This window comes from Chanos chanos, chromosome 4, assembly GCF_902362185.1.
Source record: "Chanos chanos chromosome 4, fChaCha1.1, whole genome shotgun sequence".
Taxonomy (NCBI): Eukaryota; Metazoa; Chordata; class Actinopteri; order Gonorynchiformes; family Chanidae; genus Chanos; species Chanos chanos.
Genome location: NC_044498.1, coordinates 9,639,004 through 9,666,151, shown reverse-complemented (window position 1 = coordinate 9,666,151; position 27,148 = coordinate 9,639,004). Strand labels below are relative to the sequence as shown.

Here is a 27,148-nt window from a genome sequence, read left to right as displayed (position 1 = left end):
GCTGTAAAGTTAATTTCATCTCCTCCCTTTAACTGACGTAATAGAATTTGTCGACATGTAAAGTTTTTTTATTTTATTAATTTTTTTTTTGTCTCTTTAGATTCTGGATGTTCTCTGCTCCCTCTGTGTTTGTAATGGAGTTGCTGTGAGGGCCAATCAGAACTTCATCTGTGATCATTTGCTTCCTAGGAGAGACCTTCTCCTTCAAACACGATTGGTTAATGATGTTCAGAGGTGACAATTCTATCACTCTTTGACCATTCACATCAAATGATAACTAACCTAATTCAAGTCAGACATCTTTGAACTGCTTTTGAATGTACCAACACTTCAGCATTTCTTTCTTTTTTTTTTTTTCGTAATATAGCTGCACTGTAAGGGGAACAGAGTAAATAGGCTGAATGACTTTGCGTTTTTGAGGTGTTTTAATGATTATTCTCGTCCTAATGTTCTTAATGTGACTGCTGTTCTCTTGTGTTCTCTCCCTTAATATTCTATATTAAGGCATATTCATATGACATATTAATATTCTAATAAGACTGAACAGGTCGATGCATTAACCAGCAAATGTCACAAGAATGAATGTCTTATAGAGTCAATATTGTAATAACCAACATTTTTGATTCTGATTTGTGGCCAAGAGTACTATATGTCAAACGGAGGTCTGGAGTATTTGGACAGGGCAATTGTTCCTGTTCTCTGAATACTCATGCTCCACATGAATTATGCTGTGCAATTTTTGACATTGTGTCACCTAACAGAACAACACTGTACTATTTACAGCAGCTTCTGCAGTTTTAAATGAACTCTGGCTGTTAATTTGAATTTATATTAGCACTTCTTTTATAGTTGTTTACACAATGTGCACTGACCTGTGTAAATGTTATTTCTTGAAAACTACACCCTCTCACAAACAACTGTAATAATGTGATGGCCAGTGAATGTACAATGACAAACTGAAATGAACTCCAGTGCAACCTAAGGACACTGAACAACTTTATCGGTATTGAGCTGAATCGATCTCCCTGTAATTTCGCAGTATGAGGCCCAATATCTTTCTGGGTGTGAGTGAGGGATCGGCTCAGTATAAGAGGTGGTACTTTGAATTGATGATTGACCAAGTGGATCACTTCGTAACCAGCGAGCCCACCCACCTTCGCATCGGCTGGGCCACCACCAAGGGCTACGCCCCCTACCCCGGGGGAGGAGAAGGCTGGGGAGGCAATGGGGTCGGGGACGACCTCTACTCCTACGGTTTTGATGGGCTTCATCTGTGGTCAGGTAAAAATCTTTGCCCAGACCATCGCTAATTTTTGCCTTTTATTGGAGATAAAATTTGATTTGTGAGATTTTAACGATCGTTTTAGGTTGGGGTTGGGGGTTGTTTTAACTCAATTTGGTGTCACACTTTGTCATTTTTATGCTTATGTGAATGCTGTAGATGAACTCAAACACCTCTAAAGTGAACTGAACTCAGAACATTCAGGGACATGGTCTGAGCCTGGTTGTCTTTTCATGTGCACTGGGAACATAAAGCTCCCCAGGTTGTCTGTGTAACTGGTTTTGGCATAAGTTTTTTTATGCTGGAGTGAACCAGCTGTACTCCCATCCTTAGTTCCAGATCAGTTGCTCAGAGCTGAAGTTACAGCTCTGAATGTGTTAGTCAAATGAAGCACATATCGCTGGAATACACAAGTCCCCTAAGAACCTCAGTTGTAGACTAACACACAATTTACAAATTCTCTTTCTCTAGTAATATTTTGGAGGAACTGTACAACATAAACATTAACCTCTCTGTCACTTCACCCACAGCTGTGTCCTTCCTACCACTGTCTGCCCTCCTTCTCGCCACCCCCCACCCGTCCCTTTCTCACACTATGTATCCCTATCATTTTCCCCTCTCGTAGGAAGAATCCCACGAACGGTAGCCTCCATAAACCAACACCTGTTGAACTCTGAGGATGTAGTGAGCTGCTGTTTAGACCTGGGAGCTCCCAGCATGTCTTTCCGCATCAATGGGCAGCCAGTCCAGGGCATGTTTGAGGACTTCAACACCGATGGCTTCTTCTTCCCCGTTGTCAGCTTCTCAGCAGGGGTCAAGTACGTCCTTCTATCCCTACAACTGAGGCTAGCAGAAGGCAGACAATCATTAAAACAATTTATATTGCTGATTACTTGTGAGAATATGTATTTTTCAGTCACTTCCACACTGAGGGCCAGCTTTCTCTGAAAATGAATGAAAATGGAGTCAATACATGAATGAAACTGATGGGAAATTTATTGTTGATTATTTTGTGTCCTAAACTGTCTGAATTCTCCCAGCTCTGTTTACTGCAGTTAGGTCAAATCTAACATGCAGACTCACTGCGCACTCACCTAAGGAGAAAGAATCTTTTCCCTTTTTTAGAGTTTGTCGGGTGCCTGAACTTTCTTTATGAGGCCCTCTGTGAGAGCTGTTAATTATTCATGATGTCAGAAACCTAGAGCTTTTGTTAGAGGTGCCTTTCCGACTGTTTTCATTCCAACATTCGCTCTTGACGTCTCCTGTTTAATTAAAAGGTTTTTGTAAATACACCAGACGGTCTCCCTTCACATTAATGCTCTCGCACTCGTGGTCACCGGAGACACCTTGGCTCATTTACTTTTTTCTTCTCACATTTTTTTTCTTTTTTTTACACAAACTAAATGACATTTAGCAGTGAATTTGAACTGTCACAAGAGACTGTGAAACACTTCATTTAATGGTGCAGATATGCGTGAAATGCTCTCTCAGTGATTACGTTTATCATAATCGCTTTTTTCGCATAGAGTTCGTTTTCTGTTGGGAGGTCGTCATGGTGACTTTAAGTTCCTTCCTCCCGCGGGTTACGCTCCTTGCTATGAGGCCCTGCTCCCAAAAGAAAAGATGCGTGTGGAGCCAGTGAAGGAGTATAAGAGAGATGTGGATGGGGTGAGGGACCTGCTGGGTACCACCGAATTTTTGTCCCAGGCTTCTTTTATCCCGATACCTGTGGACACCAGCCAGGTGAGCACATGGACTTCAGCTAACAAAGCTTGAGCTAAAACTTGAAAAAGCTTTAGTAAGAAAACATTACTTGAATAGTGATTTTCACATCTGCTTAAACAGTGCTCTCATTCTGATTTATGGAAGAAGAACCTGCTATTCAAATAACTGAGAGTCTAACTTTATCTGAGCTTAGCTATTTTATAAAGTCCTTAAAACTGTTTAGAATGTATTTATTGTCTGATTATTTCTTCATTTACTTTTTCAATAAAATAGTTGCCGTAAACTGTATATGAAGACTAACATAGATATAGTGTCAGTCATAACTCCAAGGCTCTGATTCTTAATTCAGAGAATAGCGTGGTTGTTAGCAGGACTCTGTGGTTGAAATTCAGATTATGGTTTTATTTACACTGTAGTAACTTTTATTAGAAATGACACATGGACCTCCCTCACATACAACGCTACCCTCTCAGAAATATGGCTCTCTGTTTTGGTTTATTTATGCTTTCAGCCTGAGGGAGTTTGACTTTTGCCTCAGGCTTGCTCAGGGAGTTTATCAGACGTATTGCTGTGACTCTGTAAAGCTGTTTTGATATATGAGGTTCATTATAAAGAATGCTAAACAAATAAAACGGAATTTTGCCAGATTGTTCTGCCTCCACACCTGGAGACTGTTCGGGATAAGCTTGCTGAGAACATCCATGAACTGTGGGCCATGAACAAAATTGAACTTGGCTGGAGCTATGGCAAGGTAAAGCAAACACTTCACAGCAATCTTTAAGAGTATATTAAAGCAGAAGTATCTACTGAGCAAAGGCCCCAGAAATATTTTCAACACTATGAGTATACAGAGTTGTATCAAATTTAAGTAATTCTGACATAGTCTTAGAGCTCCAGATAATTAGGGATGTATTTGATTTATTTGACTCACACAGTATTAAAATGTATAATTTATTGCATAGATTATCATGTTTAATATCAACACTGTTGTTGTTATTATTATTATTATTATTATTATTATTATTATTATTATTATTATTATTATTATTATTATTATTATTGTTGTTGTTGTTGTTGTTGGTATTGTTATTATTAGCAGTAGTAGTATTATTACTATAACATCAGATGTTTAACCTCTCATTTTCATTAAAAATCACTTCTTGCGGCACACCAATGTTGAAGAAAAAGCCCCTAAACCTCATATGAACACTGATATTTATCTCTATGGAAAGTTCTACTTTAGCTCTAACCTCAGCATTATTGTTGCCACACAATCAGAATTGCATGGAGAAGCTAGAGAAGGGTCATTGAAAACGTCCTTCTGAAAATCTGCTTTAAATGCACATTAGACCACCTCAAATGGATTCTCAGCAGATTATGTTTATAGATGTCACCATCGAGTATAGGGAGCAACTGAAGAAGAGCCCGTTCTGATTAAATTTTACACTTTTCGCCCCTCTGCCGCTGCAGGACTCAGTAAGATTGTGCTGAAGACCATAACTGTAGCTCACAGACAACTGCAACCTGAAACTCATCCTAGGGGATAGCAAGAAAAATTAATTACAAGGTCGAGAAGTACCATTTACACACCAGGCTAGACTTCATTTATTAAGGACAATATTTTGGAGGCCCCAAGCTGTTTGCAGAATAATTCTTTTTTAACGAGACCTCATTAGCTCAAAGTGACATTGTCTGAACCCAGTGATTGAATCCAGCTGGGACAAGGTGCGATGACTTGGCAGACATGACGGTGCTCTAATTCTGTCTCAGTTTTTCACCCTCAAATGCTTTGGACCCTGTTGGATCCCTGTGTAATCATCCGCTAGCCTTGATCATCTCGAACGTAACATACATTATCTTTTCTGTCCACTTAGAGCTCTGTGTATTACTTTGGCCTCTTGGTATTTGACAGCCCTTGGAACGGAGTAGTATTACCCTCAGGGCTGACATGCATTAAGTCTGAGTGGAAAGCATAGAAGTTCCTGCTTAAAGCAGAAACCCAAATTATTTAGGAAGGTGAAAAGGTTTTATGTGTCAAAACAGTGGCTAAAGAGCCAAATTAATCCGATACGGTATGTTCCGCTCTTATATTGCAGAATGAGCCTTATAAATAGAAGTAGAAGGGGATGTACCAAATCTTTTTTCTCTTTTCTTTTCTTTTCAAAACATCACAACACTGTGCTGACATTCACAGTGATGTTATCTCAGAGATATTTCACTCATTGACTGGGAACTTGACCCTCCTGTTGGCTATCAGATGTTTTCAGTGTTTAAATGTATTGACGATGTGTCAGGCAGTTGATCCAACCTTGACCCCCATCCCCAGGTACGAGATGACAACAAGAGACAACACCCTTGCCTCGTCGACTTCTCCAAACTGCCCGAAACCGAAAGGAATTATAACCTACAGATGTCAACTGAGACCTTGAAGTAAGTGCCAAACACACAGGGTATCAGAAAGAGAGATTAGCCTCTGCCTCTCTTTGTGGTCTCGTGTTCATTGTTATGGAGGGTTTGGTGTCGCTGTGTTGGACTGTGTGTAGGCCTGTGATTAAAATGTTAATGATTTCACTTAACTCATGGAATAAATCTCAGTGTTTATTGATCAGGCTGATGGCTCCCAGCCGAGAGTCAAGTCTACCTAAGAATCAAGCTTCTGCACTCTGCATTATAAATGCATTAAAGTTACATTCCGTTATCTGGAAGAAAAATGAGAAAGTAAACAGATGCATTGGTTTAAAAATAGTGTGATCATTAATGGCAGGCGAGTATTGAACTTAGCCCGTTTAGTACAGGTCAACAGGCTCTGTTTTGTTGAAAATTCAGAAATGTCACAGTCTCTCTTATTGTTAAATGGGCTTAGTTTGGACATGGAAAACACTGTCCATACCTAAATCATTACATAGCAATTGTCTTTCTACAAAACATGTTTCTGTTAGATGTGCATTCAAATGTCAGTCTTTACAGTAGGTATATATATTTGAATCTTGTAGGACCCTTCTAGCATTGGGATGCCACGTTGTACAAGTCAAGCTTGATGCTGAAGATGATCTAAAGAGAATGAAACTTCCCAAAGAGTAAGTGTCCTACACCCATTAAACTGCTATTTTCTTCTAAACCATTGATCCTCTAACAATAATAGCCATAATGTGATGGACATAAATAGGTAACTATTTAAAAGACCTGTTTTTTTTATTTACATTTATGTTACATTTATTCATTTAGCAGACTTTTTTTCTAAAGCGACATACAAGATAGGCATAATACAAACCAAACATATAGCCATTCAGGAGCTGTCTGTTGCATAAGTGCCACTGTTAAGTTCAGTGTAAGACCAGATAATTCAAGAATGTTGAGGGAAAAAAAGAGTACAAGTGGGTTAAAAGCCTCCATAATATAAACTATTGATCACTTCTGGCAAGTATCACAAATAAGTGCTATAAGAGTGTTAGTATGCTGTTGATTTTTTAAAAAAAATCTTTAAAATGTAATATTTTATTCATTTATTTATTTATTTTTTACAGTTACGTGATGTCTAATGGTTATAAACCGTCGCCACTAGAACTTTCTGATGTTAAATTGACACCAGGCCAGGAGGTTCTAGTTGATAAACTGGCCGAGAACGCACACAACGTGTGGGCCAAAGATAGAATCAAACAAGGATGGACCTACGGCATTCAGCAGGTAATGTGATAATCATCCGTTTATCAGAGCTTTCCTCTGACTGCTGTGGCTGTGAACGTTCAATTGATCGACCAATCAGAGTATGAGAAAAGCAAACATTAATGCGAATGCGTATGATTTATGCTTTGTCTTTTCTAGGATTTAAAGAGCAGGCGAAACCCTCGGCTGGTGCCGTATGCTTTACTAGATGAACGCACAAAAAAATCAAACAGAGACAGCCTCAGAGAGGCCATCCGAACCCTGGTGGGGTACGGATACAATATCGATCCTCCCGACCAAGAGGGTGAGTGAGTTCAGCCTCTTTTATGTCCTTAGGCCTTCTGTTCTTAAAGAGATCTTTAACCCTTTGGTTTTCCTCATACTCCAAGGCTTTCGGCATGTGTAAGACTATTTGACTTTCACTCAAAAGAAAAGACTTAAAAGCTCAGTGGGCGATCAGCACATTGTGTCAGGCACCGTATGCAAACAAATTTACTGTGCCAAAAAGTCTTGGTAAATCTAGTCCTATAAATGCACTATAAGTTGTAATGTAAGTAGTGGGTATACAACTACCAGTATTTACCATGCCAGTGGGGTTCACTTATGCTGTCTTGTGAAGGACCGATTTCTTCCTGGGAGACAAGTGTGTCCACTCTTTTGTCCGTCTGTGACAGACTGGTTCAGCACTCACCAAAAAAAAAAAAAACCCTTAGAACATCAAAGCCAGAGCCAAATACCCTTGAATTAAGTTTTTCCTGTAACCCAGCAGTAACCCAACTTACATGTAAGGTGTCTTTTCTTTCTCAGCGGTCCACACGGTAGACAGGGAAAATGTCGAAACCATCCGTTTCTTCCGCGTTCAGAAGACCTACGCTGTGAAAACTGGGAAGTGGTACTTTGAGTTTGAGGCTGTGACAGGCGGGGATATGCGTGTGGGCTGGGCTCGCCCTGGCTGTAGACCTGACATAGAGCTGGGATCAGATGACCAGGCCTATGTGTTTGATGGACTCAAGGTTAAACATCTTCACTCATGCTGCTCAAATTACTTATGCAAATGTGAATTTATTTATTTACTTATTTATTTATTGCACCCAAATAGGCAAGACCGATACATTTCCCACGTTTTGACAAAACCCTCTTGATATCCAGCATTTTTTTCCACAAACATTCATTCCTGTGGACTGTTTTCATTTGTGCTAGCTAAAAAACGAGCAGAAATGTCTTGTTGATGTATGACATCGTACTGCTGGGATGTCTTTAGGGTCAGCGTGTACACATGGGCGGCCATTTCTTTGGTCGTACCTGGCAAAAAGGAGATGTGGTTGGCTGTATGATCAACATGGAGGACAAGTCTATGATCTTCACTCTCAATGGAGAAGTTCTCATCACTAACAAGGGCTCTGAGCTGTGCTTCACTGACTTTGAAACAGAAGACGGTGAGCATGAGTCTCTCACACGTTCATGTTTGCGCGTACACACACACACACACTTGTACGCATCCACACAAATCCTTGCAAACTTATTCAATTGTTTATGAGATACGATGAAAGTTGTAGACCGCCCTTTCACGAGAGAAGAACCATGTCTATGCGTAATGCATTTTTAAACTTTATTTTGGCTTAAGGTAGCGTTCTCAAATAGATTTGTGTGTTCGTCAAAATCTCTTTATTTCAAAACTTCTTCTTGCATATTATTTCTCAGCAGAGTGGACTATCAATCAGATATCAGTTCACCCACATTCCTCCACCAGTATTTTCCTTTCCACACAATGAAGAAGAGATGACCCATAGTCTGATACTCAGTGATGTGTTTTATCTCCAGGGTTCATCCCAGTATGCAGCTTGGGCTTGTCTCAGATTGGGCATATGAATCTAGGCAAAGATGCCAGTACCTTCAAATATTACACAATGTACGGCCTTCAGGAGGGCTTTGAACCTTTCGCCGTCAACATGAATCGTGAAGTCACCATGTGGTTCAGTAAACGTCTACCCACATTTTTCAACGTGCCAGAGGATCACCCCCATATAGAGGTACCATGGCGGGGGGGGGCGGAGGGTTATGAAATCCTTCCCTTCTTATTGACCCTCAGTCGTCATGCTCCCAGGGAGGCACCAGAGCACCCTCTGAGAATGTCTTTCAAATAACTTCTGTGGTGTGGTACATCAATCACCATGTAATGAGAGATTCAACTCATAGATATGTGTGTCATCTGTGAACTTCCTATTTATTGAAATTAGACCTCTGATTTTAGCAAGAGAACATTGTTCCCTAATTGTGACACACAACTGGTAGTTCATTATTTATTGCAACTTACATACGTGACACATTGAGTTTAGCAATTTAATTACAAATCAGTGGATCTCACAAACAAATCAAATATATTTTGTTTTTATGCTTTATGATCAAATGTATTTTCAAACTGTTATATGTGACTGTGCAGGTAACAAGAATCGACGGCACTGTTGACACCCCGCCGTGTCTTAAGGTGACCCATAAGACATTTGGAACGCAGGCAAGCAACAGTGACATGGTTTACTGTCGTTTGAGCATGCCTGTGGAGTTCTATCCAGGCCCTCGTAAAAACACAGAAATCAAAGAAATAATCGCAGATGATCAAAATGGCAGGAAAGACGGCAGTGGCAAGGTTGACTACGGTAGCATAACAAAGGTAGGAACTGACTTTAGTCATTTCGATTGACTGAATTGGAAGAGGCTCATCTGTGGAAAAAGAAACAACTAAGTGGCGTGTGGTGTGTGGTTTTTTCAGTACTTCCACTCTGTGAGGGTGTTTGCTGGGCAGGACCCATCTTCTGTATGGGTCGGCTGGGTGACCCCTGACTACCATTACTACAGCAAAAATTTTAGCCTCGGCAAAGTCCGCACAGTCACTGTTACCCTGGGAGACGAACGAGGCCGTGTCCACGAAAGGTATGCCTCACATATATCTCTTGCAAGTTAAATTGCTATATTATGACCACGATGTTCCAAACATATTTTGATTTTTTAATCTAGTTAATGCTCTTATATAGAGTGCCGTGGCAGTTTTTCTGTGTTAGAAGCTGTTTGCCTCTGAAGCAACTTTGAGGTTAATTGTCTTGCTCAAAGCCACATTGGCAGAGAACTGTCTTGTTCAGGAATCAAACCCATCACATTGGTAGTGCAGCTTATTTCCATAACTAGTAATGTACTATTGCCCTAAATTCCAGACTGACAGTCATAATGGACAACTGTGATTTATAGGATCTTTTCAACTCGTCCTGTCTTTCCTCAGGGAGCCTCTTTCTCTCTGTTGTTTACCCTCTCTCCCCCTTGCGTTTTCTTATTCCTCTTCTTGCTTTGTTCCTTTTTCATAGTGTGAGGAGGAGTAATTGCTACATGGTGTGTGCTGGAGACATCATCGGAGGCTCCCATTCATCTGGCCGTAATAACACTGATCTAGAGATCGGCTGTCTCATTGACCTGGCCACTGGTTTGGTCGCCTTCACTGCCAATGGCAAAGAGATGCCTACTGCATACCAGGTATTTATGCACACACACACACACACAAAAACACACAGACACACACACAGACACACACACACACACACACTCCATTCATTTCTGATTCCACACATTGATGCAGTGGCAGACAAGTCCCAAACTAACGTTGGAGACATCTTAGAAAATATCCCTGTTTCCTGTCTGAATGCAGTGAGGGACTTAAATTCAGTCTGATTTGCTGAAGCGGTTTATCTCATCCAGACTAAAATGGCTAAACCAATTGCTTCTGACAAACATTTTGTCTTTCGTTCTTTCTGTCTTTCTGTCTTTTTTTCCATTTGTATTCTGTTCAGGTTGAGCCCAATACAAAGCTGTTCCCTGCTGTGTTTGTTCGGCCTACGAGCCCCAATCTGTTCCAGTTTGAGTTTCCAAAAATCCAAGTAGGTTTGCCCTTTCAGGAACAATATTAAATGTGCATTTATAATGTTTTAGTACCCTGTCATGCTGTGGCACTAGCTAAATCTTCCTTCTTTTTCAGTTCTTGTTCCCCTGATAAAAATATTTCCAGACTAAATAAGAGATTATTTAGATCATCTATCTTTAGATTTGCTCTGACACATCTGTCAAACAAGAGAGACAAGGGTAGAAAACCCCTGTTAGAATATCAGGGCTGGCTGTTAATATTTATTTTAATTGTATTAGTATTGATATTAATTGAGTCTACTCATAATACTTTACCCATAATAGATTTACCTATGCTATCAAGCTCAAATCATATATTTTAATTAGTGTACCATTTAATGTGTATAAGCCTTGTAACATCATCCATAACTAACTCTGTTTTTCTGCAGGACTGCATGCCCTTATCCTCGGCTATTTTTAAGAGCCTGCAGAAGAACCCTGAGCCCCGGTGCCCTCCTCGTCTGGACGTACAGACTATTGTCTCTGTGCTTTGGAGCAGAATGCCCAACACTTTCCTCTCTGTGGAGACAGCCAGGGTCAGTGAAAGACACGGCTGGGTCGTACAGTGCTTAGAGCCTCTGCAGATGATGGCTGTTCACATACCCGAGGAAAACAGGTCTCTGTCTCTCTCTCTCCCCCCCCCCCTCTCTGTCTCTCCCTCTCCCTTTTCTTTCTCCCTTTCACTGACTCAGACACAGACACACACATACACACACTTGTTCGCTCGGTTGTGGAGAATATTAAATCAGATATTAGATTCTTTGAATGAACCCTCTATCCAAGGACTGCATGCCAGTCAGGAATTTAAGATTTTGTGAAACATATGCTTCAAGAATTTAACATATGTGTGTTAATGCGCCAAATCTTCTTTTAAAATATAAGCAAAGCATTTGGTACCTTTCATTCACAAATTTTCATAAATAATCAAAATAAATCCTAAAAGGCTGAAACCACATATGGAGTTCCCCAAGACTCTGTCTTTGGCCAATGCTATTTTCCTTGAATATGCCAAACAGTATGGGTTTAAACCAAATCTGGAAATAATTATGTTTTATTTTAGATTGCATTATTAGATAGTCATGGCCACCTTACAGTAATGTGTAAAACACTATGAGACAAATAGAAACATTAAATGGAGCAGGCTTAAATTGCATTTTGGACATAGCTGAAACGGAAAACAAATACAAGATTTATAGAGGTGTAGTCTCAGTGATTCATTGTGGGATCTTTTGCCCTCAGATGTATAGACATTTTGGAGCTGTCCGAACACGAGGGACTGCGTCAGTTCCACTACCATACGCTGAAGCTTTACTGCGCCCTTTGTGCTTTGGGGAATACCCGTGTAGCTCATGCTCTCTGCAGCCACCTTGATCAATCTCAGCTCCTCTACACCATCGACAATCAGTATCTGTCAGGCCAGCTGCGTGAGGGCTTCTACAATGTTCTGATCAGTATCCACCTGGATACGGCCAAGGAGGCACGTCTCATGATGAACAGTGAGTTCATCATCCCTGTTACAGATGAAACTCGCAGTATCCGCCTCTTCCCAGATGATTCCAAACGCCATTCGCTCCCTGGTGTGGGCCTGAGCACCTCCCTAAAGCCCAGGCTCCTTTTCACACCACCGTGCTTCATCACCACCAAACGTGAACAACGCCTGTACAGCCCTCAGATCCCTCTAGGCATCCTGAAGGAGAAAGCCATTAGCATGTTGACTGAGGCCGTACAAGGAGGTGGGATCCATATTCGTGATCCGGTGGGTGGCAGTGTGGAGTACCAGTTTGTGCCCATTCTCAAGTTGATTGGCACACTCCTCATCATGGGAGCACTAACCAGTGAGGAGGTGCAACTCATTCTGCTCCTCATCGAGCCCAATGTTTTTGGGGAAGCTAAGAGCGAGGAAGAGGAGCAGCCAGCAGCCGTAGCTGGAGGGGAGGAGCAGGAGGCAGGGAAAGAGGAGGTGACCAGTAATGAGGAGAAGGCAGTGGAGGCTGGAGAAGAGGAAAGTGGGAAGGAGGCCAAACCACCAATGAAAGGACTGCTGGAGAAACGTCTTCCTGAATCTGTGAAACGTCAGGTGAGCCAATGGCAAATGAAGGATTTTCGAAATGAACTCAAAGAGACGTGAACCAATTCAATTCCTTGTGAGGAGCTGCAAGAGTTAAGCGTTAGGTTTTTTCTTTTTCAAATGGAAGAATATGAATTGCTCCCATATATTGCTTTGTCATCACTGTAATGTCTAACGTTTCTTTTCCTATGCCATTTTCAACCAATTATTCATTCAGTTCTTCTAGCCGCAGCATTATGTCCCTGTTGTCAAGAGTTCCTATTGACTCAATTCAATTGGGTATATAGTTAAACTCAAGTCATTTCAGTGTACTAACATAATTATTCATGCTCCCCAGTCTACTCTCATTATCAAAACATAAAGCTGTTGTGACACCCATTTTCCTCTTGTGTGTTATGTTTCTTTTGTTTGTCATCCAGATGTGTGCGCTGCTTCACTATTTCTGTGATTGCGAACTCAAGCAGCGAATTGAGGCCATTGTGGCTTTCTCCGACGCCTTTGTGGCGAAACTGCAGTATAACCAGAAGTTCCGCTATAACGAGCTAATGCAGGCCCTGAACATGTCTGCTGCCGTTACCGCCAAGAAGACCAAGGAGTTTCGTTCGCCACCACAAGAGCAGGTAACATCCATTTAAAAAAAAATAAAAGTCTTTACTTGGCCCCCTCTACGTCTGATCCCTGACTGTCCTCCATTAGAAACTCTCAAGAAGGTGCTAAAATGCTGATCATTCATGACTCAGCTTTGAAACTATGCTCTTTTAGAGGAGCACCAACTTATGCCAAATGGTTTCCTCTAACTCCTCTCCTTTGTCATCTATGCTTGCTGAGAATTGCTTATGTAGCAGGGAGTGACTCGGAATGCCCCTGAATTCCCAGAAGGTCTTGTGTTCCTGCTTTTTAATTACACTTCTCCTCCGAGCTGGCACGGAGAGTCATCTGTTTTCTCCCTTCTCCCATTCCTCTCAAACGACACTGATCAGCACAGTGTCTGATACGAAGCCTAATGTAAATTGCATCTGTCTCAGTGTCTCTTTATTTGGTCTGCGTGCCATTTTGTGCTAGTGTCTGAGCGTCAGTCTCACTGAGCTCGGTATCTAAGGGCAACGGCCACGCCGTTTTTGTCTGCAAACAGATCCATGGCAGCACCACTTTTCCATCTGTAGATTGAATACATTAAGGCAAAGGTTAGCTCTGCAGGACTGTTTGCATTCATCACGTTTCAAAGTTTAACTCACTGAGAGATAACAGTAAAGAATTCATGATACGTATGAAGTCCTGGTGCAATTTAACAATTTTTTTTTTTATTTGCACAGAATGTACTCTTTATTTTCACACGGTTGCACGCTCTTTTACACTAACATACGTCGTGTGTGACCCATGCAGATCAATATGCTGCTAAACTTTAGTGCTGGGGAGGACTGCCCGTGTCCCGAGGAAATTCAGGAGGAGCTGCAAATTTTCCATGATGATCTGCGGCTACACTGCGGTAAGCCACTGCCTAACTGCCTAGACTCTGTAGCTCTGTCTTTGTCTCTGTCTCTGTCTCTCTCTCTCTCTCTCTCAGTCCCTCGTTCATTCCCTCCCTCAGTCTTTCTCTTCTCTCTCTCTTCTCTCTCTCTCTCTCTCTCTCCCTCTTTTTCTCTCTCGTTCGCTATCTGTCTCTTGCTTTGCCTCCCCTTTTTCATCTTTCTGTCTTGCTCTTTCTCTCTCTCTCTTTGCACACTGAGTGGGAGTGATAGAGTACATGCATGTGTGTGTGTGTGTGCTTGCTTGTGTGTATGCAGGTATGTGCATAGGCATGTGTTGTGTGTATGTGCTCAATGTGCTCGACTGTGTTTGACTTTGCAGGCATTCCTGTGGAGGAGGAAGAGGAGGAACAGGACACGTCGATTAAAGGCCGTCTTCTGGCACTGCTGTACAAAATCAAAGGTCGCCCTCAGAAAACTGAGGAAGAACCCACACAGGAGGAACACGCCGCTCCTAGTAAGACACTCTTGGAATACAAACATTCTCCCCTCTCATTTGCCACCCACCAGTCCTGTCCAGTCTAGCTGAGTTGCAGTAATAGCTTCCAGAATTAAAACCAGCCTGCTCCCTTAGGCAAGCAAAAGCTCAGACCAACCTCAGTTGAGCAAATACTCCTTATTAAAAACAACGATGTGATCTAAGACCAAGAGACCTTGTTGAGCATGTGACCGCAGTTCCTGAACCTCATTCTTGGCAGGCTGTGGGCATAGCTTTTTTTTTTCTTTTTTTAAACACACAGGATAGAGTGCTTGTCAAGGGTCTTAATGAACAGCCAACTATCTGAATCTGCCTAAAAATCAAGTACTTGAAAGCACTCTGACAAGTCAGGCTGCTTCAAGAGATTTGCAAGGAGGCTACTGCATTGCCGTGCAATGAAAATGAAAGAAAATGAATATATCTAAATTTAAATATATTTCACATTTACAGAAACTAGTTTAGCCTTTTTGTTTATGTTTAGAAGTAATAACTGGGGGTCACAGAGATTTGATAGAAGTGAAATGAAAAGGAATCCAAAGGCATTTACAGTTTCATGCACTGTTTCTGTTTCTTAATGGGGTGAAGGCTAATTTAGCTCTGGCTGGCAGGGTTGTCAGGATATTCATTTCAGTCAGGAACATCTGTTCGTAGCACATGTACAATTTTGGAAAATTAGAGTGGACATGACACTGTCTATGTATGTATCTCTTCATAAAAACACGTGATAAAGACATATAGTACACCCACAAACATAGGCGTCATTTACGCTGGGGACGCTGGGGACATACCCCCATCCCTTTTTGTCGTGGCCCATTTCGTCCCCACCACTTTTAGAAAGCCTTTAGTTAGTTGAACTAAATAATGAATAAAATTATGTTGATATATAAGTCTATCATGTCATTAAGAGAGAGACCAAACATGTTTACTGATCGGTAAATCTAAATCGAAAGACTTAGGCTGCTGCTGGGCACTCTTTCATGCATGACGCATGTGCGTTCTTAAAAACGCTATTATTCAGATGTAGTTTTGATTAATTACGAATTAGCAATTAAAAGAAAACATACACAGGTTGCTTCGTTTGGTTCGTAACAAGATATTCACAATGCATAGTTGAGCTATATTGTCAATAATGTGCTGCAATATGGCTTGGAATAGCGATCCATAGGCCTAACACGGTCGGTCTCATTATTTGGGAAAACATGCATAAGTGGTGTGCTTAACAGGCATAGGCTAACTCAGACATGTCGGTTATGTGGCTTTCATTAACTTTTTATTTTTTTTACATGACAGTCATTCAAAACACTATATAGCACTGTAACACACGTAAAAAGCGCAAGCAGCTTTTAAAGGCGATCCTTAAACGGATGCCGTTTACATCTGTCGGCACTATGTGGCCCACTGAAAAAAAAAAGTGTCAACACGTCAAACCCATCGTTGTCCCCAGCACTTTTCAAAACAAACTGACCCCGTTGCCTACACAACTATGAAAACACGTTGGAACACAGAACAAGATCAGATTGCAAGCATTTTTACATTTAACACTTCCCAAAGCAACTTCCAAGACAAGCAGAATACAAAATGGTGCTGGCCTAGAAGCTAGGATAATGACCCAGCAATCTGATTGGCCGCAAATTCAACACCTGCGGAATACGATGGGAAAGGTGGACTATGCAGAATGTCTGTGGAAGTGATCTGAGCAACACACTGAAAACCCAGCATCAGTGCAATGACACTTGATGTCTGTGACAGACAAATCTGTATTTTAATTAGTCTCAATAAGAATGTCAGCTGATTGGCCGTGTGTATTTATGTTTAACGACTAATTATGAGTGTAAAATGATAAGGCTGTCTGAGAAGCCTGTTGAGTGAAGTCAGGCAAACATCAACAGTTTGTGGTACTTGCAAATTATTGGAATCTATCATTTAGTCGTGATCTCTCTCTGTCTCTGTCTGCGTAAATGGACTGTGCTGGTCTATTGATTTTTCCTGATGAAGCAATAACAGAGCAGCCTGGGTGAATGACTGACTCAGCTGACTGTACGTAGCACTATTGGACTCCATAGACTTGTAGTGACATGGTTTTGCACTGACTAATGGATTTTCATACCCTCATAAAATGCTTTACTCATACTAAAGTGGACATTTAGATGTTTGATTTGGTGATGTTCTCACCAATTCACAGTTGCTTTGACTAAAAAATTTCAGCAAGTCTTGAACAATTTTGAAAATATCCCATCCAAGGAGAATCCAAGGAGATGGTTAAGTTTCAAAGTGGAGATATTGCAAAAACAAAAAGACACTAATCTGTTTACAAGTGCAAGCACGTCTGACAAACAGGCCTGAAACAACCATGTATTTGCTTTATTTGATACGAATAACCCTGTCCCATTATTATTCAGCGTTACCATTTCTTGGGGACCTTACTCTCTTAGCCATTAACTGTAACTCACTGGATAGGAAAAACCATGATAAAAGTCCCCGTGAAAGCATTCACGTAAACCATGTTTGTTATTGCTTGACAATAACAGCAGTGTTAAAATTTCAGTGACACACAGAAAAGAAAAGAAAACTCAGAGGAAAAATACTTATAATATAAAAGTATTAGAACCGGACCCCTGTCATTCAAAAAAAACTCCACTCAACCACACTTTAACCCTAATCTCTACTCGGCTCGTTCTTATCCTCTTCTCTCGCGTCTCCTCCCTCCAGCCAATCTGAAGGAACTGATCTCTCAGACAATGGTAACCTGGGCCCAGGAGAGTCTGATCCAGGACCCGGAGCTGGTACGCAGCATGTTCAGCCTTCTGCGGCGGCAGTACGACGGCGTCGGGGAGCTACTGCGGGCCATGAAGAAGAGCTATACCATCAGCGCCGCCTCCGTACAGGACGCCATCAACCTGCTGGCATCGCTGGGTCAGATCCGTTCGCTGCTCAGCGTCCGTATGGGAGAGGAGGAGGGTCAACTCATGATTGACGGCCTAGGGTATATCTACTTACAACGCGCTGCGATGGAATGAAAAATACTTAAATGGATTTTTTAAACGGCTTTTTTTTTTTTTTCGGAAGAACCTCTGTTTTGGCCTTTAGAAATATTTACAGCATGCTAAGTCTTACAGATTGGACCCCAAATGGGTTCTATAAAATATCAGGTTATAGTTTCGATCACTCTTGTGGACAGATGCAGTAACCTGCATCGGTCTGTGGCTAGATATCTAATCTCAGCTCGAGCAAAGTAGCTCCTTTTGAACAGAAAGCGGTTTGGTCAGGAATCACTGAAATTTGCTTTCTCCTGTCTGAACTAAAGTCTGGGGAAGCACTGTGTTGTGACTGTGGATCTCACTCTGCTTTTAGATTTAATCTTATTTAATCTGATATAGAATCGAGTATGAATCTTCTCTTCTCGTTTTCCAATGTTTAAAGCAACGCTGTTATTCAGTGCTGTTGTTCAGTGCTATTATTCAGTGTGAAAATGTGAGAGCGAAACGTGTTGAAGTTGTGATCTGTTGCACCAAAAACCAATTAAATATGTCAGACTAGTTAAGAGTGAGACTGCTATTGGTATTTTCTTTTCTGTTGATAACGTGTGAATTCTTCATCTCCAGAGATATCATGAACAACAAGGTGTTCTATCAGCACCCCAACCTCATGCGTGTGTTAGGCATGCACGAGACTGTCATGGAAGTCATGGTCAACGTACTTGGAGGAGACAAGTCTCAGGTACAGCTATTTTTATGCACTTATGAATACACTGAATTTCCAGCAAACTGGTAGCTAGCTAAGTAAAAGCAGTGACATTCCTGTGAGAGCGATGGGGGAACATTGTTGGCTTGTTTTAACCCAATGGTACTTAAATGGAGCATAATTTTGTTCAGACAGATTTTTGTTTTGACCGTCAAATGACAATTTTCAGACATTTTCCTGCGTTTTTATGGTGAGCGTTGTCAAAATGGCATGGCCTAAACTGACTGACACCTGAAATCACAGATATCACGACCTACTGCAAATGTGTTGTTGTTACACAATACATTAAATGCATTTTATAACACAACATATATTGAAGCTGTTTCTTCCCATCATCTATAAAGTAAATCTGTTGTTCAAAGCCAGAGTTTTCTGACCTAAGGACTCTGAGCTTAACCAATGGAGACTCTATCCAAGGCTAACAATTTAATACCCCTCTTAAGGACTGAGACGGCTGCATGAGGGGTTGGGACCTCATGCCAGTCCTTTTTGGGGTGTGCTTGAAGACTGGGTGGTGATTTAGCACCCTGCTGGTGGTGCCAAGTATGAACTAGACCAGAGAGGAGGGGGGGAGGGGATCCCAGGGTACCATGTCACTCATTTCTTGGATTTGGCAACCTCATTAGAGGGGGGCTACTGTTTGGGGTAGCATGGATTCCAGACTCTACGATGGTGACCTGATCTTTTTGGGGTTTAGCATAAGATGCTCCCATGAAACACATAACAGGGCTGACTGGACGTTTGGTTGAAAACACTTGCATGAATCTTATGCTGGAACCCACCTGTTTGTCACCCTACTCTTAATTATTTATGTGTTAACAGAGATATGCAGACACTCTAAAATATTAAGGGCCCTGTCTCCGTTGAACCAAGGGGCAGTGAGAACCTAAATGATGAAAAAAGGAGACTGGGAGACTGAAATAATTTAAGATGATATTCCAGTGCTTTCCAGTGTTTGATGGAACTGTACAATATAGGATATATAACGGTGTCACTGTGTTTTTGTGTCGGTGTTTGTGTGTAAGTGATTGTAACTTCACCCATGAGGAGGTTGAGATGAATGTTCTCTCTCTCTCTCTTTCTCTCTCACTCTCAGGAGATTGCTTTTCCCAAAATGGTGGCCAGCTGCTGTCGTTTCCTGTGCTACTTCTGTCGTATCAGCCGGCAGAACCAGAAAGCCATGTTTGATCACCTGAGTTACTTACTGGAGAACAGCAGCGTGGGACTGGGTTAGTCTGACAGACAGAAAAAGAGACAGACAGGCAGACAGGCAGGGAGGGAGAACAAGATAGAGAGACAGACAGAGAGCGTCAGAGACACTGTGAGTTGATACTGAGAGACATTAGATAGTCACATAGGAACAGTCTGGTGTTGTTGAAGAATGTAGAGAAGAGAAGGATGAGTCACTAGACTGTGACTGTGTTGAGATTGTGAAGAATGGATATCGCTATTATGAGTATCTCACACTGTAAGAGTTCTTCTCATTCTCAGCGCTCATTAGCGACAAAGAGCTCCCTATCTCCGTCTTTAGAAAATGTTCCATTAACAACCCGGATGCATTACAGATCATTACAGAACAAACAAGCTAAAGCAGCTATTATCCACAAAGTAAATCATCTTTCAATTTATCTACAGCTGCAGCAACTTAAACCCTGCTGTCTGCATGTGTCACATCTTAGTTTTTGATCATAAATCAATCTAATGGAGCTGCACTATGCTCATGTAAGGAATTGAGTAGGTGTGGAAAGACTGCCCTCTACTGACTGACTGACTACTTTTTTGAGACAGCCATGTAATCAAATTAATATTGAATTCTTTTTTTCTGTACATTGACTAAAACACAAAATCAAACCTTTAGATAAACAGTAATTATGTGTGACTGATCTCTGATTTCTCTCGAAGTCTCAGTTGTCCATATGTCTGGCCAGATTCAGTCATTACTTTGAAGAATGACTTCTTTGTGTGTGTGTGTGTGTGTGTGTGTGTTACAGCCTCCCCAGCCATGAGAGGGTCCACTCCCCTAGATGTGGCGGCTTCATCTGTGATGGACAATAACAGCCTGGCTCTTGCACTGGAGGAACCCGACCTGGAGAAGGTAGTTTCAGCATGTGTTAACTGTAAACCAGTAACCTGGAGTAACCAAGTCTGGAGTACACACATTGTTAATTTATAACATACATACATACATACATGTAGAACACACATCCCTGACCTTTTTTGACCTGGAGATCTGTATTGCTGGTCTGGTCACATAGCCTCTGCTGATACATTTCGAAAACAGTTCAGTGAAGAACAGTTGGTATCAATCCTCTTGTGTTCTTCTGTGTTCCTGTACTTCTTGTAGTTGTAAAAGCGTTGTTTTGTGAGACAATGTCTTTACTCTACCTCTGACTAACTGTCCAGGTGGTGACATACCTGGCTGGATGCGGACTGCAGAGCTGCGCCATGTTGGTTGCTAAGGGTTACCCTGACATCGGCTGGAACCCCATCGAAGGAGAGCGTTATTTGTCCTTCCTTCGGTTTGCCGTCTTTGTCAATGGTACATCTCTCCAGAAACCTGCTATTATCTCTCTCACACTCGACAGTTTTGCTTATATTACACCCTGTCTTTGAACTGGCAACCATGAAAGGTCAGTTCAGTTTGTGTCCTGGCAATAGCAGTTGCGTTTCACGTAGAACATATTTTACTGTATTTGCAAAGCAAAATTACAGCTGTACCCGTATGGACTGAACTGACAATAGCTCCATTCATTTTACTTTATATTTCACATTAGAATTTTTTTTTTCTTTGAAAACAAATAGATGGCATTGAAGAGGGCACTCAGAATAATATAACATGAGAAACCTCTTCTTGTTGGGTTGGAGGGCTAAAACTGTTGCGTTTAATTGTTTTTGTTTTTCGATACGAGGTGAAAGCGTTGAAGAGAATGCTAACGTGGTGGTGAAGCTGTTGATCAGACGTCCTGAATGTTTTGGCCCAGCGTTGAGGGGAGAAGGGGGGAACGGCCTCCTGGCTGCTATGTTAGAAGCCATTAAAATCTCCGAGGATCCGACGCTGGATCTGCCAACCCCCCCTGAGGGCACAACAGCAGGGTAACATCTCCAGTGACCTCTGTGACCAAACACAGCCCAGAGACTCCCGCTCTATTTATAACTGAACCTGGGCTCAGTTACCTTCCCAATGAGCCACGGTACACTCAGGCTTTTGCACCAAACTGCAAATGCTGAGCACAGATTGTCCTGCCTTACCTTGGCTAAAACAGTGCTCAGAACTCTTAGAGACAAGTATTAAAGATTATGCACCTGTCCTACACCCCCATAATTACACACACACACACACACACACACACCTGATTCAAACAGGTTACAGTGCCACAAGTAAGCTTTGTGTGGTTTTAAGACCAAGTTTCTTAGATTGGAGCTGGTCCAAAACCTTGCGGCATGTGTCTGGCAAGCTCTGGACATAGTTCTGCGATTATCTTTTTTTTTTTGTTTTTTGAAAGTTTTGTGCCGCACTGACATTGACCATAGAGAAAATGTCAGCAAACATGATTTATTGAGTCCCAGCAAGTGTTCTCAGGTCTGGTTCTTTCTGTGCTGTGTGACAGGGCGGGGGCAGAGGAAGAGGAAGAAGAGGTAGCACACATGGGCAACTCCATCATGTCCTTCTACTCAGCCCTTATTGACCTGCTGGGACGCTGTGCTCCGGAAATGCACGTATGTGTCTCTCTCTCTCTCTCTCTCTCTCTCTCTCTCTCTCTCTCTCTATCTCTATCTATCTGTGTCTCTCACAAACACACACACACACACACACACACACTGGGCAGCCACAGAGAAACTATTTGAAAAGCGCTTTCAAAGTATAATGCGAATTCATACTGAACCGTGAATTTGACAGTTAAAAAGGAGGGGACAAATAAAGATTATAAGAGAAGAAACAAAAATCGAACATCAACCAGCATGAAGGAATTATTGGGAACAAAGAATCAAGCAGCTGGGAATTAGTACTACCTTATTCATTAAAAGGTTCCAACACATAACGTTTGAGACCTGAAAGCTCAACAGGGCCAAAGCAGATTTATAGCAGGTGAAAAATGCCAAGAATCGGAGAGATGCTGTAATGCTGTATTTCTTATTTAATTGGATGCATCTGAAAAAAGAGCAAGCGCACCCTGTAGCCCCGCCCTGGTTAAATAAATGTAAAAAAAAAAAATGAAAGCGAGGGCTAAGGCCGACCATTAAGAGAACAGGCAGGAGCGTTCCCGTTTCAATTTGTCATGAATTTTTGTTGAATGTTATCCAGTTATTTTACTGAATCTTACTCTGAAGTGTTTCGTCGTGCACCAGCTTCTAAGGGATGCTTTTACAGACTGCTGAAGCGCTAAAATTCAGTTTGCACTTTGGCTTGTGTGTACGTCATTACGAAGGTTATTGAATCATATTGTTGTCAGTTATTGATGTTATATTTCTACAGCTTATCAACAAGGGTAAAGGAGAAGCACTGCGTATCCGGGCAATCCTTCGTTCTCTGGTGCCAACCAAAGACTTGGTGGGCATCATTAGCATCCCACTGAAAATGCCAGTCGTCAACAAAGGTAAGACTTGCCACCTGATCCTAAGGCTCTTAAAGACCCCCTAGGCTCTAGGCTGGGGCTTCTTTAAATAACCGCGGGTTAGGATTTTATGACTTAAATTGGGTTTGGGTTTTATTGCACTAACTCAAGTTTATGCTCCAGCTATTACCTCTACATTCTCAATGTCACATATGTCACTTCAGTCTGCTGGCTTTTTTAAAGGCTTGCACCGTTCTTGAGGTGAAGTTTCGCCCCTCCCCCCCCTCATCTTTCTCCCTTAATCACTATTCCTCTCTCGCACTCTTGCCTCTCCCTCGTTCTCAGCGGCAAAATGCATTCTCTTTTTTTTTTCCCTAATATTTCTTTGTTTAGACGGCTCTGTGACAGAGCCCGACATGTCAGCCAGCTTCTGTCCGGACCACAAGGCTCCCATGGTACTTTTCCTGGATCGTGTGTATGGTATTGAGGACCAAAGCTTCCTGCTCCAGCTGCTGGAGGTGGGATTCCTGCCGGATCTCCGTGCCTCCGCCTCTCTGGACACGGTGAGCGAAATGGAAAAAAAAAAAGAACAAGTTCACAGTGCACGCTAAATCATCATCCATGGATGACAAGAAGTGTTGCGTTTCCTCTCTCTGACAAGAGGCTTTGGAAGGGTGGCTGCTTCCAGATTCCACTCGTTGCTTGGTAACCCCCCTGTGTTTACGTGGTGACAGCCAGGCTTGGACTCTGTCCAGCGGTGTTGCTGCATTGTAAACACCATATGCACACACGCACACACACACACACACGTACACATACATGCACAAACACACTCTGTGGCTGCTGAAAAGTTGATAAGGGCTGTATTAGATCATGAGGGATCATCTAACGTCCTGACTGACTGTTTCACGGATGGCAATTTCAGCCGTTCTGACCACTGACAGTTTACATATAAACAACATCTGGGACAAACTTCACCAGCACATGAATCATACCAGCTCTGATTATTAATGTCCCGTTAACCTTAGGTTGGGTTTTTCTGGCAATGTGTTCAGACTGTTCTCTTCTGGCATTTTCTAAACCATTAATTTCCTCCAGGTCGTTTTAGCTGAGAGAAATCCGTAAAACAGTGTGTCATTTTTAAGGATAAAATTAACTGATTCATTGATTCACCCTTCATCAGTGATTTACCATGGAAATTTATGGGAAACTAATAAGACTGCCGTCCCTCTTCCACCTGTTTAAGCTGGTCCTTAATTCTGATACAGGTTTGTTGGGTGAAAATGTGGTTAGCAATAGTGAGACTGGTTTAAAAGTAGAATAACGAAAACATGCTGTTTGTCTTCCCACCACTAGGAGGTGCTGAGTACAACAGAGACGGCTTTGGCCCTGAACAGGTACATTGGCTCGGCGGTGCTCCCCCTGTTGACACGTTGCGCCTCACTGTTCTCTGGCACAGAGCACTACGCTACGCTCATCGACTCCGCCCTGCAGACCATCTACAGGCTCTCCAAAGGTCGCTCATTAACCAAGGCCCAGAGAGATGCCATTGAGGAATGCATACTTGCCATCTGCAAGTAAGAGTCCAAATACTCTCTCGCTCATACACCACCACGACCTCCTCTCTCACATTATACCGTCCATTTAAAGACTGCACCACGGCAACTTTACATCTGTCACGATACACCTCCCCCCAACTTCAGTGCCCCTTTGAAGATCACCAGACCTGGATAAAAACGTAGCTGAAGATTTGGTCCTTCATGCTTGAGTACCACGTGCCCTGTCCATCACCGTTTTGAATCGATAACAGATATTCTGTTTGGCAGGCACCTGCGACCCTCTATGCTACAGCAGCTCCTACGCAGACTGGTCTTTGACGTGCCACTGCTAACTGAGTACTGCAAGATGCCTATCAGGGTGAGACTCGACAAACCTCCACGGGAATGCGCAGACCCAAAGGAGACACGATAGTACCATTTACAGCACTCATACGGCGAGCAGACGCGTGCATTTGCAGTGGCACCATTTTTACGGTTCAGAGTTCATTAGAACACGGCTCAGCGCCCAGATGGAGTGTGTTTATGACACACACTCATACACATGCATGCCCACACACACACACACACACACACACACACACACACACAAACAGCCTTGGGTTTCATGTAACCAGACTGTCAGTGAGAGGTGTGTGATGTGTCATATTGACTTAGCCTCTTAGTGTGAGATAAGTGAGAACAGCTAAGGCTCTTCTCAACATCTCAGCTGCTAGAGAAAGTGCTGCTGAACTGTTTTTACTGTACAATCACATATTAAAACCAAACAGGGCTAAGTCTCTCTGCTGCAGGTCTCCACCAACAAGGGATGTATAACAGCTCGCTGTGTAGTTAGGAAACATGCTTTAGTCAATAAGTTTATTCTGTTTTTCAAATATTCTTATATTTCTGTTAAAATATTTGAAAATATTTTATATATATATATATATATATATTTTTTAAACTTCCTCCCTTTTCTCTCAATTTTGGTTGCCCAGATATTTCTAACCTCATAGGTCTAGCCTCTGTAGCAGTCACCTTAGTCAAAACACAGTCTGACACATCTGAAGCTATGCTTTGTTATTTCCACTGTAGAAGTATCATCTTTCATGGCAGAGAATGAAAGCAGTATTTGCTTAACAGGGACACACCACTCGTGATCCCTCAGGTCATTTCTGATAACATTATGTTTCTATAATTTAACATCAGACTGTATCTGATGAATTACAAAGGGAACAGCCATTAGAGTTTGTTTTGCCCAGGCTTCGGTTTCTAGATGGAATTACTTAAGACAGAACATCCCATCTTTTACCTAAGAACAAATGTTCACCATCTGTATAGGTCACAAAACTTCACTCAGGTCACAGGCTATTACCTGAAGCATCTTGGATGACTCAAAATGTAATACATTTTAGGATACCATTTTCACTGAATCAAGAAGAACAAAGAGCAAAGGACCATAAAACGCAAAATACACTGTCCAAGGTTTAGCCCATAAGTCTTCTTTAATATTGCCAGCAGGAAAACAGTAATGGTCAAATTAACTTTGCAGCCGCCAGCTCCTCCTTAGTGCTTATGAACTTTATCATTTCAGGCATTAAAGTTATTTTGCTCAGCGCTCAGTTGTAAATGGTGTCCTTTAGTGGTTGAATCAAGGTTATGACTCTCTTTTCTGTTCCTGCAGCTCTTGACCAATCATTACGAACAGAACTGGAAGTACTACTGTCTGCCAACTGGCCTGGGAAGCTATGGCATTGCTTCTGATGAGGAACTTCTTCTTACCAAGAAACTCTTCTGGGGACTTTTTGACTCATTATCTCAGAAGGTACAATACACCTCTCTGATTGCTACTGCAGTTTTGAGGACATCACAGTAATTCTAAGGGGGGGGGGTTCATTCTTTCTAGATTTCCTTATTTTCAACTTTTTACGCCGTATTAAAATTTGGAGGAAGATATTGTAAGCCCAGGCAGGGTTATTTGAAGCGGTGATGAATGGGATTTTACTGATACTAAAGTTAATAAAGCAAAACACAGAAGCTGGTTCCTCAGTTTTTTTTTTAACTGATTCTCAGTGCCTTTAGAAGCCTCTTTGACTCAGCTGTCTTTGAATACATAATCAGAACATGGTCAGTTGCTGGCATGCACTTTGTGCGAGCCCATTATGCCCTCTCGCTCCATGGTTCAGTGTCGGCCACAGAAGCCAAAGCTGAAAGTAATGAATCATTTAGAGCTTCCGACAGCTCATTTGGCCTCTCATAAGCCATCATCTGCGCTCTGAGCTCCGGCAACAGAGCTGGTGCCTACGGGCTCACCCAGGCCCATCGGACGGTCCTGTTACGTTCTCATTGCCCCTCCCCCGCTTTCCCTTTTGTAGAAATATGATCCTGAGCTATTCAAGATGGCCATGGCTTGCCTCAGTTCCATAGCGGGGGCCATACCACCTGAATTTGTGGATGCCAGCCTGGGTACCACCTTGGTGAAGCAAATCTCAGTGGATGCACAGGGCAATTTTGATCCTCAGCCCATTAACACTGCCAAGTAAGAGTCACTGAATGAACACCGGGTTGTCACAATGCCAGAAAGTTTTTACGGTGTTAAGTTGTGTTGTTTCTGTAACGAACTTGTTCTAAAATT

At 42.0% G+C, this 27,148-nt stretch overlaps 1 protein-coding gene across 1 annotated transcript in view; it reads left to right on the top strand.

Annotated features, from left to right (window-relative positions):
• Positions 1 to 27,148, top strand: part of ryr3 (ryanodine receptor 3) — an 83,300-nt gene that overhangs the window by 32,509 nt on the left and 23,643 nt on the right. The window contains exons 19-52 of the mRNA XM_030770924.1: positions 101 to 234; positions 1,040 to 1,281; positions 1,908 to 2,100; positions 2,809 to 3,025; positions 3,654 to 3,758; positions 5,334 to 5,437; positions 6,001 to 6,084; positions 6,532 to 6,691; positions 6,830 to 6,974; positions 7,478 to 7,683; positions 7,932 to 8,106; positions 8,492 to 8,700; positions 9,111 to 9,338; positions 9,438 to 9,598; positions 10,024 to 10,189; positions 10,504 to 10,590; positions 11,002 to 11,228; positions 11,852 to 12,689; positions 13,100 to 13,300; positions 14,064 to 14,166; positions 14,529 to 14,663; positions 17,394 to 17,667; positions 18,287 to 18,401; positions 19,522 to 19,654; positions 20,417 to 20,520; positions 20,829 to 20,964; positions 21,335 to 21,518; positions 22,034 to 22,142; positions 22,900 to 23,020; positions 23,372 to 23,541; positions 24,335 to 24,555; positions 24,805 to 24,895; positions 26,198 to 26,338; positions 26,889 to 27,052. Coding sequence (XP_030626784.1) covers positions 101 to 234; positions 1,040 to 1,281; positions 1,908 to 2,100; positions 2,809 to 3,025; positions 3,654 to 3,758; positions 5,334 to 5,437; positions 6,001 to 6,084; positions 6,532 to 6,691; positions 6,830 to 6,974; positions 7,478 to 7,683; positions 7,932 to 8,106; positions 8,492 to 8,700; positions 9,111 to 9,338; positions 9,438 to 9,598; positions 10,024 to 10,189; positions 10,504 to 10,590; positions 11,002 to 11,228; positions 11,852 to 12,689; positions 13,100 to 13,300; positions 14,064 to 14,166; positions 14,529 to 14,663; positions 17,394 to 17,667; positions 18,287 to 18,401; positions 19,522 to 19,654; positions 20,417 to 20,520; positions 20,829 to 20,964; positions 21,335 to 21,518; positions 22,034 to 22,142; positions 22,900 to 23,020; positions 23,372 to 23,541; positions 24,335 to 24,555; positions 24,805 to 24,895; positions 26,198 to 26,338; positions 26,889 to 27,052 — 6,083 coding nt within the window. The remainder of the gene's footprint in view (positions 1 to 100; positions 235 to 1,039; positions 1,282 to 1,907; positions 2,101 to 2,808; positions 3,026 to 3,653; positions 3,759 to 5,333; positions 5,438 to 6,000; positions 6,085 to 6,531; positions 6,692 to 6,829; positions 6,975 to 7,477; positions 7,684 to 7,931; positions 8,107 to 8,491; positions 8,701 to 9,110; positions 9,339 to 9,437; positions 9,599 to 10,023; positions 10,190 to 10,503; positions 10,591 to 11,001; positions 11,229 to 11,851; positions 12,690 to 13,099; positions 13,301 to 14,063; positions 14,167 to 14,528; positions 14,664 to 17,393; positions 17,668 to 18,286; positions 18,402 to 19,521; positions 19,655 to 20,416; positions 20,521 to 20,828; positions 20,965 to 21,334; positions 21,519 to 22,033; positions 22,143 to 22,899; positions 23,021 to 23,371; positions 23,542 to 24,334; positions 24,556 to 24,804; positions 24,896 to 26,197; positions 26,339 to 26,888; positions 27,053 to 27,148) is intronic.